The following is a 13,321-nucleotide window of genomic DNA, read 5'->3' as shown; positions in this document are numbered from 1 at the left end:
GCCGGGGCCGGGCGGGGCTTCGGGCGGCGATGGCGGAGCCGGGCCGGGGCGCGGAGCCGCTGTGGCGGACCCCCCCGGGCCGCCTGGCCCCCCCGCACGTCTACCGCATGGCCGGGGCGCTGGGCGCCGAGCTGCGCCGACTGGCCGGGCGCTGCGGGCCCGAGGCCGTGGCCGGGCTGGTGCCGCCGGTCGTGCGGTTGCTGGAGCTGCTGGAGGCACTGGTGGCGGCCCCGGCGGGCGCCGAGGGGGAGGCGGCGGCACCGGCGGGCGGGCGGCGGGAGGCGGAGGTGAGCGGGGCGGGGGGCGCGGCCGGGGGTCTCTCCGCGGGGTCCCCGTGGGGACAGCTCTGACCCGGGTGGCCCTGTCCCCCCCCGGGGCGGCTCTGACCGGGTGGCCCCGTCCCCCCGGGGTGGCTCTGACCCGGCTGTCCCCATCCCCCCGGAGTGGCTCTGACCCCACTGTCCCCATCCCCCCAGGGTGGCTCTGACCCAGGTGTCCTGTCCCCCAGGGGTGGCTCTGACCCCACTGTCCCCGTACCCTTGGGTGGCTCCGACCCCACTGTCCCGGCCCCATGGGGTGGCTCTGACCCCACTATCCCCATCCCCCCTTGGGTGGCTCTGAGCCTGCTGTCCCATCCCCCAGGGGACAGCTCTGACCTGGGTGTCCCGTCCCTGCTTGGGTGGATCTGACCCCACTGTCCCCGACCCCACTATCCCCATCCCCCCCGGTGTGGCTCTGACCTGGCTGTCCATGTCCCCCAGGGGATGGCTCTGACCCAGGTATCCCTGTCTCCCCGGCATGGCTCTGGCCCGGGTGTCCCTGTCCTCCCGGGGTGGCTCTGACCCCGCTGTCCCATCCCCCAGGACCCGGAGCAGAGGCTGTGGGAGGCCGAGCGCCGGGAGCGAGCCCTGCACGGCCGCCTGGCCCGCCTGGAAGAGCAGAACCGGCAGCTCCTGGGGCAGCTTGTGGAGAGCCAGTCCCAGGAAGGTGGGTGTCCCGGCAGGTTCAGGGTCCCCTGCCACCATGGGGTGTTCCTGTGGGGGACAGTGGGCTGGGTGCAGGCCTGAACCTGCTCTCCGTGCTGCCCAGCCCTGGAGACCTGTGCTTCTGGGGAGCACGAGCGTTATCGTGGGATGGAGCGTTATGGGACCCCCAACCCCCAGAGCACTCCCGAAGTCCTCGGGAGGGTGGTGGAGGCAGCCACAGGGTACGGGCTGCCGTTGTCAGCATAAGGATGTGTCAGGCATGGTCTGAAGCTCTCAGCCCTCCTCTTTCCACTGTTCCTACTCTGCTCTCTACCGGGAACGTTAGACTTGGGCTTTGCAGAAGCTCCAGGGAACCTGGTAGTGTTGGGGGGTTGGGGGAGCCCTGGGGTCCTGGGAGCCACTCACGCCTTCCGCCCGTGTCCGGGCTCAGACAGCACGGCACGGAAGGAGCGGGAGGTGATGCTGCGGCTGAAGGAGGTGGTGGACAAGCAGAGGGATGAGCTGCGTGCCCAAGCCCACGAGATCGTCTGCAAGAGCCGAGACACGGAGGCGGTGAGCGTGCGGGAGCTGGCGGGCGTGGTGTGTGAAGGGCCTGAGGACCTGCTTTCATGTCACCTCCCCGTGGGGCTGTTGTGGCGGCTGGGGAGCCTGCTGGGGCAGATGCCATTCCCATGGCTCTGCCTGCGCTGGTGTCCCTGGGTGGGGGCCCAGAGCTGCTGCTGTCCCTCACCGTCGGCTGCCCCCGGCCCTCCAGCTGCAGGAGCAACTGCATCGCTTTATGGCCATGAACGAGGACCTGCGTCACAAGGTGGCCGTGGTGCAGGCTCAGCTCAAGAGCGCGCTGGAGAAGAAGGCAGACCTGGAGGCTGCGATGCTGCAAACCCAGAGGGAAACGAGCAGGAGGAGCAGGACCGCCTGTGAGACCCTGCGGCCAAAGCCCAGCCTGGTGAGTCTGAGCCCAGGGCCCCGCTGCCGCAGGGCATCGCCGACGCCGACCCAACCTTCCCAGTCTTGTGCGAGGCTCCTGGCGTGCCCGGACCCGCCGGCTGCCAGCAGGACACGGCTGCTCGAGTAAGCCCCACTGCTGACAATCAAACAGTGCGGTGTCTGCCATGTCCGTAAAAATTGGTAGGGATGGAGGCAGGAGTGAGCGAGGAGAGGTGATGGGAGGAAAAGCTGGGTGGGACTCAGAGCACGTGGTGATGGGTGGCAGGTGCTGGCTGAGCTGGGGACCCACCGTGGCCCGTGGAGGGCTGCAGCGGCTCGGGACTATCAAACTCATTCCTGAGACTTTTCCATCTCTGCGGGCACGTGGCACCCAGCCTTTGGGTGGGGGCTTCGGGGTCTCCGCTTGCTGCTGACGCTCTCTGTCCCTGCAGGAAGGAGCACCGTTGCCCGCAGAGGAGCCGCAGCACCAGGACGCGGGCAGGAGCCCTGCTCACTGCTGCTTCTCCAAGGAAGAGCTGCAGCAGATCCTGCAAGAGCGGAACGAGCTGAAGACCAACCTGTTCCTGGTGCAGGAGGAGCTGGCCTATTACCAGCGGTGAGTCCTGGCGCGGCGGCGTGGGGTAGCGAGCCGGGTCCCTCCCGTCCCTGCAGCCACCCGTGGCCCAGCAGAGGCTGCTCCTGGCGCAGTTGGGGCGGATTTCTTTGCCAGGCTCTCGGTTAACCACCCGGCTGCTTTTTGCCAGGGAGCTGCTGAACGAAGAGAGAGTTCCCAGCTTCTTCCTGGATGCGATGAAGTCGACTATCAAAAGACAGAGAAAAAAAATCAGAGCCAAAATGCTGGGAACGACGGAGGAGTCGGCGAGCAGGTGAGTCCGGCTGGCCGCGGCGGACGGGGAGCCTCCCATGACGGCTGGCAGGCTCCGGTGTTTCCGTGTGGTGTGACAGCCTGGAAGGGAACTCGCCCAGGCCAAGAGCTGCCTCCTCCCTGCCTCCTGCCAGAGATCAAAGGTTTCGTGTCTGCAGTTGATGTCTTCCTCTGGCTTAGCCCTGGGAACGCCGCAGGGGCTGGGCTCTTTGCTGCAACTTGCGTCTCCCTGTCACCAGTCGCCGATGGCCTGACCGAACGCCGCTTGTCCCTGCGTGGATGTGGCGAAAGGGTGGTGAGGTGGTGGCACTGGGACTGCTGGACGAGGCAGGCTGGTCCCTGCGCTGTGCAGTTGGAGGCTGTCCAGTGGGGAGCCTTTGAAGATGACAGTGGCGATGTTCCCTGGGGACTTGGCTCTGCAAGACGTTCGTGGGCAGCATTGGCTTCTCACGATGGGGAGGGCAGGACGCTGCCGGGCACCAGCCCCGGCTCTGCACATCTGCCGGCGCTGGGGGGGCGAATCCTGCGCTAAAGCTGCTGTATGGCGTGGGGGGAGCTGGATCTCACTGGCTTTTAGGGGCTTTAATAAAGGTCTGAAGGGGGCTGAGCTCTTCTGTGCTGCTGAAACCTGCTGCTCGCTTGTGTCGGGGTCTGCTGGCAGCGGCGGGGTCTGGGGGTGTCGGGTCCTGCCCGCTCGCCTCACTGCCTGGCGAGGATAGGTGCTGTGAGTGCTGCCCTGCAGTCGCCTCTCGTCTGTCACCCTGCTCCCCTGCGAGGCCTGGCTGTCACCCGCCTTGGCCCCGAGCCGTGGCCGGTGGTGCCGATTCTCGGTCTGTTCCCCTGGAGCAGCGTGCGCTTGCCGCGGGGGGTGAGAAGCCCACAGACTTCACTGCGGTGGCAGCCAGGGACACAGCGTCCGCTGACGGAGCACTGGGGGTTTGAAGCTGCTGTCTGGAGAGCCTGGTGGCTTCCAATCACCGAGCTGGGGCTGGGCTTGCCATGGAGTGCGGCTGTGTCCGGGACGCGAGCGTCGCTCCGGCTGGCTGTGGCTTCGTGGCAGGTCGCAGCCTGAGGGGGATTCATGGGGACAGCAGCCCTGGTCCCTGTGCCCCTGGCTCTGCGGGGGACCCTGCTTGGCTCGGGAGGGAGCCCAGGGTGGCTCTGGCACTCACTCGTGGCGAGCCTGTGACTCGGCGCAGGTTTTTACCCCGCTCCTTTGTGCTGCAGCGATGAAGACAACGGCTCCTGGCTCCCAGCTCGAGGTGCAGACTGCGTGGATGCTCAGCCTCCCGAATCCAGAATTAGGAGCTTGTAAGTTTGCGCCCACGCTCTGGTGCTGCTGGGGATGGGTGGCTCTGCCGGCGGAGAGGTCTGGGGCTCGGTGTGGAGCTGGCACCCGCCGAGCTTGGTGCGTACGACGAGGATGGGGCTGGGCTGCCCGGCGTGGGGCTGGCAGGGCTGCTGCCACAGCAGGGTCACTTGGTTCGGGGGGGGATCTGCATTGTCCTGGGCAGGGAAGCCTTGCTGCTGCCCCGGGGCTGCCGCACGCTCCCAGGGGCTCGCAGCCGGGCTGCGCCTCGCCGCCAGCACCATGCGCAGAGGGAGGCTGGGATCTGGCCGCTTCCCTGGGAAGGCTCTCCTCCCCCACAGCCGTTATCTGCTCTCTCTGCAGTTTTGGGCTGTGGTATCAGGGCGGCAGCAAAGACACCCCCACATCCAGCTGCTCCGGAGCCTGGGAAGTCATCGACTCGCTGGACACGCAGCTGGAGCCGGAGGGAGCGAGGGAGCCGGTGGCCGGCTCCTCCGACAGAGCCACGCCGCCCCTCTGACCCCACCTGAACAGCAGCCGGGTCTGGCCTCGCAGCAGCGCTTCCCGGCTCCTTTTCTCCTGGCATCTTCGAGAGTGGCACGACAGCCCTGGCCGCTTCCCCATGCCATGGTGACGGCGAAGCCGCAGCGTGGGCAGCCTTCCTCCAAACCCGCTGGGACACTCATCTGTGGGGTACTGGCCTGGCACGGGATGGCTCAGCACCTCCGGGCGTCTCTGCCCATCAGTCACCCTTTCGTTGTGCCCATGGGGGTCCCGCGCAGCCGTGGCCCCACTCCCCACTTCTCAGTGTGGTGGGGGTCTGCACCCCTTTCCTGCTGCCGCACCCCAAAGGGCTCTCCCCGTCTGCTGGTGGCTCTTTCCACCAAGCACTTCTGCTCACAGCCCAGGATCCCATCACCGGATCCTGCCCTGCTGGGGTTATTTCGCTCCCCCCCCTTTCCACTCATACCTCCCCCCCCCCCATCCCTGCAATGTGAAGGTCGAGTTGGGGTGCCCAGGCCGGGCTGGGCGCAGTCCCGGGGTCACCACACGGCTGGGAGGGGCTGGGCACGCTGCACCGGGTGTCTGGGAGCAGTCGGGATAAGCACCTCAAGTGCCACTCCTGCACTTTTCAGGCATGGGGTGAATTGGTTTTGTACTGGAACCACTTCCTGCTACTGCTGGGAACTGTCAGACTGGAATAATCCTCATATTCATGGGGACAAGTCGATCCCCTCGGGTCAGGTACTTTGTAGCTCTAGAACTGGAGTTGGAAATAAATCAGTCTCTCGTTTCTCCTCCGAGGTCCCCGCTGCAGCCTCCGTGCTCGCCTTGCTTGGGAAGGGCTGGGTGATGCTGCTGGGCTTCAGCCGCAGTTCTCCAGCGTAGCCGTCGCTTTTCGTGCGCTGATGCAAAGGGCAGTGGCCAGCTGCACTGTCCCAGACCCCGGAGCCCCTTTGGGGGGGTCAGCTGTGATGGGGAGTGGAGCTGCAGAGGCTGAAGCGGTAGGCGCGATGGAGTTAAGTCCCGCGTGCCAGCGGGAGCGGTGTCCTTCCAGCCCGGGGGCCCCCTCAGCCGAGCCAACCTTGGGTAGGAAAAAGGTGTTTCCTGTGCATCTGCTGACACAAAGCTCCTGGGGAGCCGGCGAGGTGGGATGGTGGCCAGCAGCGGTTCGAAGGGCAGCCTGGGGCACGCAGTGTCCCCGTGGGGGACGTGGGGACCCCACCTCTCAGCCTCAGCTGGGGGCCAGCAGCGCCGTGGGGTGGCTCACGGGGCGTCAGAGCAGGGGAAGGCAGCGGACGCCTGATGTGGGTTGGGGGGACGTTGGGAAGAACAGCTCTGGGGGCGATGGAGGACAGCGCAGGGGGAGCGGGATGGCTGCAGGGGAGATGTGCAGCCAGGCACCAGCCCCTGCGTGGCTTCGCCGAGCCCCTGGCCGCCTGTTGCTGCTGCCAGGGTGGCACCAAGGGCCAAAGATAGCCCGTGCGGTGGCATTCCCTGCCTCCCCCTCCCCGCCGCACCCCTGACGTCTGGATCGGGGCGCCTCCTCCCACATTTCCTCAGGAAGAAACCCAAGGCTGGAGGGAGGAAGAGGCCGCGCTACGGGAGGGACGGGACAGACGGACGGGACAGACGGACGCCGGCGCGGGTCTGGGGAGCTGCAGGGACTCGGGCCCTTGTGCCCCGCCGGGATGGGGAGCGCCCGGCCCATCCTCTGCCTCCAGCTGTGGCTGTGGGTGCAGAGCTCTGCCCAGGAGCTGGACCCTGATGGCAGGAACGTCTGCAGGTAGGTGCCACGGGGGTCCCCCCTCATCCCCCTCCATCTCCTGGGGCTTCTCGGCTGCTCCAGGGGGTCATCGTCCGTCTGTCCTTCCATGGATGGAGATCTACAGCCTGACACTGCGTGGGCGCAGAGACTGGGGTGATGCTGGGGAATGTGGTTGGGGCACGCATGGGCACTTGGGGCAGTCAGAGCCCTTCTCCAGGGGTTATTTCTCAGGCACCCCCAGTGCATGGGGCAACGAGGGGGTGCAGGACAATGGCAAAATGTTCATCGTCCACCAGGAGAGAAACCAAAAGGGCTTTTGGAGCTGACGTCCCCGCTGCTTCGCTGCTGCTTTGCCTCCCATTGGCCTCGCCATCGACGGCAGCGCCCTTTCTTGCCTCCACCTTGGTGCCCTTGTTCTGGCTCGCTGGCAAAGCTCTGAGCTGCTCCCAGAGCGTTGGGGACCCTGCCCGGGCTCCGTAGCGGCAGAGCCGGGCAGGCCTGCCCCACCGCCCAGCCCCGCCGCCCGCTCGGGCTGCAGCCTCTTAAATTTCCTACTATTTTGTTGGTTTCCTTCCGGAGCGATGCCCCCGGGACCGCGCTGCTTCCCCACCCACCGGGCCCAGCCGGGGCAAGCGCCCACATTCGTTTAGCCTTAACTGAAGCTGTGAAGCTGTATATGAACCCGCACCGGCCCCGGGACCCCTGCCCCGGCTGACGGCCCCTGCGTCTCTCCCGCAGGCTCCCCACCGGCCCGGCGTGCTGCCCCGGCTGGAGGCAGGAAGGGCAGGAGTGCACGGCCGGTGAGTGATGGATGGCGATGAAGCCCAAAGCTCGGTCCCTGCTCTTGGCCGGGTGGCTCCTCTGCGGCGATGGGTGTTGTGCAGAAGCCCTGCGGCTCTCCTCGAGCAGCGGCGATGGGGTGCTGTACTGTGGGGACCCTCAAGCACCCACCCAGCAAGCTGCTGATGGTGCTGCGGCTCGGCCGGAGGGATGGAGCGGGAAGCGGGATGGTGGTTTCCCCGGGAAGGCTGCCCTGGCGCGAGGTGGCCGGGTGGTCCGGCAGCGGGGCGCGAGCCCGGGGGGGCCATCGTGTGCTGACGTGCCCACCCTGCCACCGACAGCACTGTGTGAGGGGGAGGATGCCTGCGGGGCGGACGAGGTGTGCGTGAAACCTGGGGTTTGCCGCTGCCAACCCGGCTTCTTCGGAGCAGACTGCAAGTCCCGTGAGTACTTCCCCAGGGCTCAGCCCTCGCCATCCCCTTTGCCAGCCTGGATGCTGGGGGGGCTGCCAGGCTTCCCCGTCCCCCCTGTGCTGCCCGTCTCCTTCCCTTCACAGGCTGTCCCGAGCAGTACTGGGGCCCCGACTGCAAGCGGAGCTGCCCATGCCACCCCAATGGGCGCTGCGACCCGGCGAGCGGGCGCTGCACCTGCGACCCCAACCACTGGGGAGGGCTCTGCCAGTTCCCCTGCCAGTGCGGCCCCCACGGCCGCTGCGACCCCCTCACCGGCGCCTGCCGCTGCGAGCCGGGCTGGTGGGCACCCACCTGCAAGAAGCAATGCCAGTGCAACCCCGCCAGCTCCCACTGCGACCCCCTCACCGGCCACTGCCGCTGCCTGCCGGGCTGGTGGGGTAGGAGGTGCAGCTTCAAATGCTCCTGCAGCCTCTCGCCCTGCGCCCAGGAGACGGGCAAGTGCGAATGCAAGGCTGGGTTTTGGGGGCCGGCGTGCCAGCGGCGCTGCGACTGCGTGCACGGCTCCTGCAGCCCCCTCAGTGGGCACTGCAGCTGCAGCCCCGGCTACCAGGGCAGGAGCTGCCGGGATCCCTGTCCGGCGGGGAAATACGGGTCTCAGTGCGTGCACAGGTGAGCTGGGGGGAGGCGGGGGGGGCTCCTGCGGGTACCCAGGGGCTGCAGCCAGACCCTGGGGGAGAAGACGTGGCAGTCGTGCCTGTCTCTTTGGCTGGGCAGCGAGACCCGTCCTCGGGGGTCTGAGCACCCCTGGTTGGATCATCAGTGTTGCCCCAAAAGAAACATCTCGCTAATGCCAGCAGAAAGCACTGGTGTCATCCTAAAATCCGGCCCCGCTCCCCAGGGTGATAAATCCACATCTCTCCCCGCTTGCCTCCTGCCCTCTTCCTACCACAGGGCGTTGGGCGCTGTACGGGATTTCCCCATGGTCCGAACTGATGCTCAGTGCTGGTGTGGGGTGAAACCTGCATTTGGGGGCTCCATGGGTGGGCGTCGAGGCATCACTGCCCCTCTGCCCATGCAGCTGCGGGAGCTGCAAGCGCAGCCAGCCCTGCTCGCCCGTGGACGGCTTCTGCCTGGCCTGCCAGCCTGGCTGGAACGGGACCCTCTGCCAGGAGCCCTGCACACCCGGCTTCCACGGTGAGGACTGCCTCCAGCCATGTCCCCGCTGCCGGCGCGGGGAGGTCTGCGACCCAGAGACCGGGTCCTGCCCGCACTGCGAGCCCGGCTGGACGGGACCCAGGTATGCCCAGGATCAGGCCACCGGTCCTCGCAGGGGGTCCCTGCTCCGGGGCGCAGCGGGCTGATGCTTCACACTCTGTCTTGGCAGCTGCAACAGCTCCTGCCCCGCGGGCACCTTCGGTGATGGATGCCAGCTCCTCTGCTCCGAATGTGTTGCAGGGAGCTGCGACCCCGTGTCAGGAGAGTGCGTCTGCCAGGCGGGCTACTGGGGAGCCAGGTAACGCCGGGAGCGGGGCAGGGCTGGGGGTCCACTCTCCCCGGGGGCATTTCCCCTCCTTTCCTCTCTCTTCCAGCTGCAACGACACCTGCCCAGAGGGGTATTTTGGCGTGAACTGCTCCTCGCCCTGCCAGTGCTCCCGGGGAACCTGCCACCCCGTGCGCGGTGACTGCGTGTTGAGTAAGTGCAAGCACAAATTTACTCCTTGGCAGCGGTCAAGGGAGCGTAACATCCTCGCTGGGGACGGAGGTGCTGGGAGGCTGCAGCGCAGGCTCCTGGCCCTGCCACGAGCTGCCAGCTCTTGCACTCTCTGTGCAGAGTGGCTCTACAGCTCGGCAGCCACAGGACACACCGACTCAACTCATCCTCTCCACATAGGTTTGAAGGACCACGGGGCCCTGGCAGCCGCCATCCTTGTCCCTCTCCTGCTGCTGCTGCTCTGCGTCGCCTGCTGTTGCTGTGGAGCTGGCCCAGCGGATGCTAGAGACAGGTATTTGTTATATTTTTCATCCTTTGATGCAAAACCGTCTCTCCTGCATCCCTTCACACCCATCTCCCCTGCGCAGGGCAGCCGTGCCGGACGACGACGTGGTGGCCAGGATGAAGCACCACGTGCGGGGGGTGCTGGCAAACCTCAGTGCTATGATGCCTTGCTTTTCCCTGGGAGGCTACAAACTTCCCAAAGTCACAGGTAAAAACCGCAGAGCTGCTGACAGCCCTTCCAGGGTGTCACCCCTACCCGGTGCTCTCTGCTTCATCAGCACTGGGGGGGGAGTCCGCACTGCCCCTCGCCCCACTGCATGGCTCGGGGCAGGCGCTGCTCTCCCACCCCAGCCCTGAGCAGCACGCTGGGGTGCCCGAGCTCAGCTGGGTGTCTTGTCTTCCCCAGTTTCCCACCACGACACGGAAATCCCCTTCAACCCCAGCTTCATCGAGCCACCGTCAGCTGCGTGGGTTTCAGACAGCTCCTTCTCCTCCTTCGACACTGACAATGAGGGACCTGAGTACTCCGTCCCTCCCAAAGAAGGTGATGTCCGTGCCTGCTCCTCCTCTCCCCGGCTGTCCTCAGCACTTCTGGGCTGCCTGGGGTCAATCCTGCTCCGTTACCGACCTTGGGTGTCCCAGGGATGGGTGCTGGGCACAAGCAGCAATTATTTCCATACCCTCATTTTCCTGGGTGCAAGGACACACTGGGGCCGTGCTTGGCCTCACGTGATGGGACGTGCCTGGTGTGGGCAGCTCCATTTCACAACCTCCTCCCACGGAAATGCTCCCAGGGACAATCCTGTTGCATCAGCCACTGTCCCGATGTCCCCGAGTGTGTTGTCCCCTAACTCTCGTCCCCTTCTCCTGCAGGCATCCCGCTGCTGGGGGGGGCTGAGCTGCAGGATGGGGCGTCCCCCCCCGGCGGGGCGCTCCCGGACCCATCCGCCTTTGACTCTGAGGATGTCTCGCAGCCCTTCGCCATCCCTCGCACCTCCAGCATTGCCAAGGCCAAGCGGCCCTCTGTGTCCTTTGCTGAGGGGACGAAATTTGGGGCAGCAGAGACCCCCAGCCCTGGGCGGAAGCCCAAGACCCCATGGGGCCCATCCAAGCTGTCCTCACCGCCGGGGGACACAGCAGCTGAGATCCCCACTGAACGACCAGCCAGCGATTGCTATGAGAGCCCTGAGCCCCTTGGCAAGGGGGAGGAAAGCCACCGGCCATCGCCCCGCGCCACCCCGGGGGGACGCCGGCGGGTGGTGTCCAGCACCAGGCACGTGGCCCAAAGAGTGGAGGCTCTTGAAGCGGCTGCAAAATCCAGCAGTTGGGAGGCGAAGGGGAAGGAGCCCAACGTCACCACCATCTACATGATGGTGGGAACGGCTGGGCAGGACCCAAAGGCAGAGGGGGGTGGTGAGGGACCAGTCCAGGCTGTGCTGAAGCGACTGGGCAGCTTGCAGAGGGGCAAGTGGGCTGCAAAGGAGGAGCCCAAGGTGAGAAGGAGCATCGAGGGCATCCAGAAACCACCCCGCCGGGCCCTGGCGCAGCGCAGAGACTCAGCGAATAGCTGTAAGCAGAGGGAAAGTGTCCCAGAGGCTCCTGCTGAGACGTCCTCTGGCAAGCACCAGCATCTCCCCGGGAAGAGACAGTCCTTCCTTCTCGTATCTCCCTCGCCAAAAAGCACCGAGGCCCAGGATGGGGCCAGTGATGCCGTGGGTGCTGTGGAGAGCGGCAAAAGCCCTGAGTTAGTCCCCAGCCTTGAAACGCCGGACGAAGAGCCGAAATATGAGAACGTGACCAGTGGCCGTGCTGATCCTCCCCCCAGCCCCGCCAAGGAGCCACCGGCCACCCCTGCAGCCACCTGAGCCACCATGGCCTGGGCTGGGGCAGCGGAGCCCCCGGAGGCTCCCCCAACCCCAGCATGGGGGGAGCCGAGGTCCCCCTCCGAGCTGTGAACTGGAGAAGTATCGAGCCTTCCCACTGACCCCCTTTCCTCCGTGCCATGTTGCTGGTGCGACCCTCACTGGCTGGCACAGCCGGCAGGACGGGTGACACCGAGAGCTGCAGCTGCAGCAGACCCACGGGGCTGCGGTGCTTCAGGGCTGCTCTCTGCTCCCCCTATGTGCCCCATTTTGTGTCTGCTGCAGCCCGGAGGGACAGCGATGCTCTGGATGCAGCAGTGGCACCTTCTAGTCCCTGCCAGCATTGGGTCTGGGGACACACGTCCTCCTCATCAACAGGACTGGGGTTGCTGGAAGCTCAGCTGGGAAACGCATGGGCAAAAAAACCAGTTTCATCCCATCAGCTTTCACCTTTCCCTGTCCCAGCTCCGGAAGTGCTGCTCGGAGCCTCTTGCTGTAAAGGTGCTTCTCGCTGGAGGGGATTATTTTTTGGAGCTGGGCTGGGGTGAGATGATGGATGTCACAAGCAGCTTCAGTGAAAATTAATTTTAGCTGCTTACCTCAAAGGGTATCTGGGTCTGCAGGGGTTTATCTGTGTGGCTCTGGTTTTTGTGGCGGGCTCTGGCTGCCTTCGTCACTATGCACATGGAAAGGCTCATGGCATGGCACAGGGTTTATCGACGGCCTTTTAAATTCCTCATGAGACCAAACTGCAGTTGTGCAAGAGCAAATATGGCAGCCAGGCAGAGACCGTCAACCTGGGCACCCAGAGCTCTGCTGGCCCCGATAAGGACGGAAACTGCACGGAAAACGGCATTTCCGCAGGTTCGCGAAGCTCCTGCCACCTCCCACACCTCGTTCCTGCTGCAGCAACACGTCACCACGGGTGGCTGAGATGCGGTGAAGGTGCTGCAGCATCTCCAGCACAGCCAGAGGACCTTGGGTGGCACAGGCACGAGGGCTCTGCCACCCGCGCAAGGCGGTCGAGACGCTAAAGAGGATTTGCAGTTGAACAGGTTTTAGATGTATCTAAGTGATAGAAGTTTCTGGCATATTTTTCTGTTATTCTGTGCGACATGAAAGGCTCTGAATGAAAATTAAAGGTTATCAAAGTCCTTCAGGAGTTGGGTTTCCCAGCCGCCCTCCAAATCCGAATCAAAGACATGACTTCTCCAAGTGTGGAAATAGTCGGCAGCCTCAGGCTTTCAGGTTTTGGGGTTTTTTTTCATTTTCTGGTTCTGTTGAAGTAATTTTGAACTCTCACTTACGGAGCTGCGCCCAGAGCAGTGCCGGAGACTGGAGGGCAGAGGGAGTGCGAGCCGGCTGCGAGCATCCGGAGCGCCTACGTTGCAGGCTGCACCTCACACGTCACACGCGGAGCTCCGTGTGCGTCCTCCTGGTCTGGCACTGCTGAGGTGGGGTTCAGCGTTCGGGGTGTTTTGGACAACAGAGTGCGTTTTGCTTTTTCCCTTTTGCTTTTCATGGGTGCTTCTCCGCAGCACAAGGCACCAAATCCCCACGGTCCCACGTGGGTGAGGCTGCCAGTTTTGCAGACAGCGTGCAGCACTCTTTCCTGCAGTGGATGATAGCACCGAAATAATCTGGCATACAAATAAAAACACTCATCCTGGCGAGACTTGAGCAGCAGCCTGGCCAGAGTCTGCTCTGCACAGGCTAGTGTTTGTTTCGACACTGTTTTATTACAGTGGCAGGGACAGTCCCTCATTTGATTTATAAGCAGCCATTTTTCCTTAATCGGTTGGATGTTTTCAGCCTGCGAGCCGAGCAGCGTTGTGCCAGAAGCGAACGTCACGTGAGCCGGTTCGCCCTGGGTATGGCACGTAAAGAGCTGAC

The 13,321-nt window shown here is 64.9% G+C and overlaps 2 protein-coding genes across 4 annotated transcripts; both read left to right on the top strand.

Moving 5' to 3' along the window:
• The first annotated feature begins 29 nt into the window (after positions 1-29).
• Positions 30-5,423, top strand: RILP (Rab interacting lysosomal protein). 2 transcript variants are annotated; one of them, XM_075439885.1, is made up of 8 exons: positions 30-287; positions 864-987; positions 1,417-1,538; positions 1,741-1,932; positions 2,366-2,529; positions 2,678-2,800; positions 4,027-4,110; positions 4,472-5,423. In XM_075439885.1, exons 1-8 carry the CDS (start codon positions 30-32, stop codon positions 4,626-4,628), a joined length of 1,224 nt encoding a protein of 407 aa, XP_075296000.1. In that variant the 3' UTR covers positions 4,629-5,423. The 2 variants fall into 2 exon arrangements, with proteins under 2 accessions (XP_075296000.1, XP_075296001.1); XM_075439886.1 differs by lacking the exons at positions 4,027-4,110; positions 4,472-5,423 and adding an exon at positions 2,934-4,018.
• Positions 5,424-6,012: 589 nt separating this feature from the next.
• On the top strand, positions 6,013-12,582 carry SCARF1 (scavenger receptor class F member 1). Of its 2 annotated transcripts, XM_075440514.1 has the most exons (11): positions 6,013-6,395; positions 7,116-7,177; positions 7,499-7,600; positions 7,714-8,239; positions 8,649-8,867; positions 8,955-9,083; positions 9,160-9,263; positions 9,462-9,573; positions 9,650-9,774; positions 9,973-10,110; positions 10,440-12,582. In XM_075440514.1, exons 1-11 carry the CDS (start codon positions 6,301-6,303, stop codon positions 11,429-11,431), a joined length of 2,604 nt encoding a protein of 867 aa, XP_075296629.1. In that variant the 5' UTR covers positions 6,013-6,300; the 3' UTR covers positions 11,432-12,582. The 2 variants fall into 2 exon arrangements, with proteins under 2 accessions (XP_075296629.1, XP_075296631.1); XM_075440516.1 differs by lacking the exons at positions 6,013-6,395; positions 7,116-7,177 and having other exon boundaries at positions 7,512-7,600; positions 9,026-9,083.
• Positions 12,583-13,321: the final 739 nt, after the last annotated feature.

This window comes from Opisthocomus hoazin, chromosome 20 (assembly GCF_030867145.1).
Source record: "Opisthocomus hoazin isolate bOpiHoa1 chromosome 20, bOpiHoa1.hap1, whole genome shotgun sequence".
Classification (NCBI taxonomy): domain Eukaryota; kingdom Metazoa; phylum Chordata; class Aves; order Opisthocomiformes; family Opisthocomidae; genus Opisthocomus; species Opisthocomus hoazin.
The sequence above is the reverse complement of the archived record's forward strand: the minus strand, read 5'-3'. Positions and strand labels throughout refer to the sequence as shown.

Coding starts and splice junctions, on each gene's coding strand:
- RILP (XM_075439885.1), top strand. CDS start 30: ATGGCGGAGCCGGGCCGGGGCGCGGAGCCGCTGTGGCGGACCCCCCCG. Junction 988..1,416: donor GGAGAGCCAGTCCCAGGAAG/GTGGGTGTCCCG, acceptor GTCCGGGCTCAG/ACAGCACGGCACGGAAGGAG. Junction 2,530..2,677: donor GAGCTGGCCTATTACCAGCG/GTGAGTCCTGGC, acceptor GCTTTTTGCCAG/GGAGCTGCTGAACGAAGAGA.
- SCARF1 (XM_075440514.1), top strand. CDS start 6,301: ATGGGGAGCGCCCGGCCCATCCTCTGCCTCCAGCTGTGGCTGTGGGTG. Junction 8,868..8,954: donor CCCGGCTGGACGGGACCCAG/GTATGCCCAGGA, acceptor CTGTCTTGGCAG/CTGCAACAGCTCCTGCCCCG. Junction 9,264..9,461: donor GCGCGGTGACTGCGTGTTGA/GTAAGTGCAAGC, acceptor CTCTCCACATAG/GTTTGAAGGACCACGGGGCC.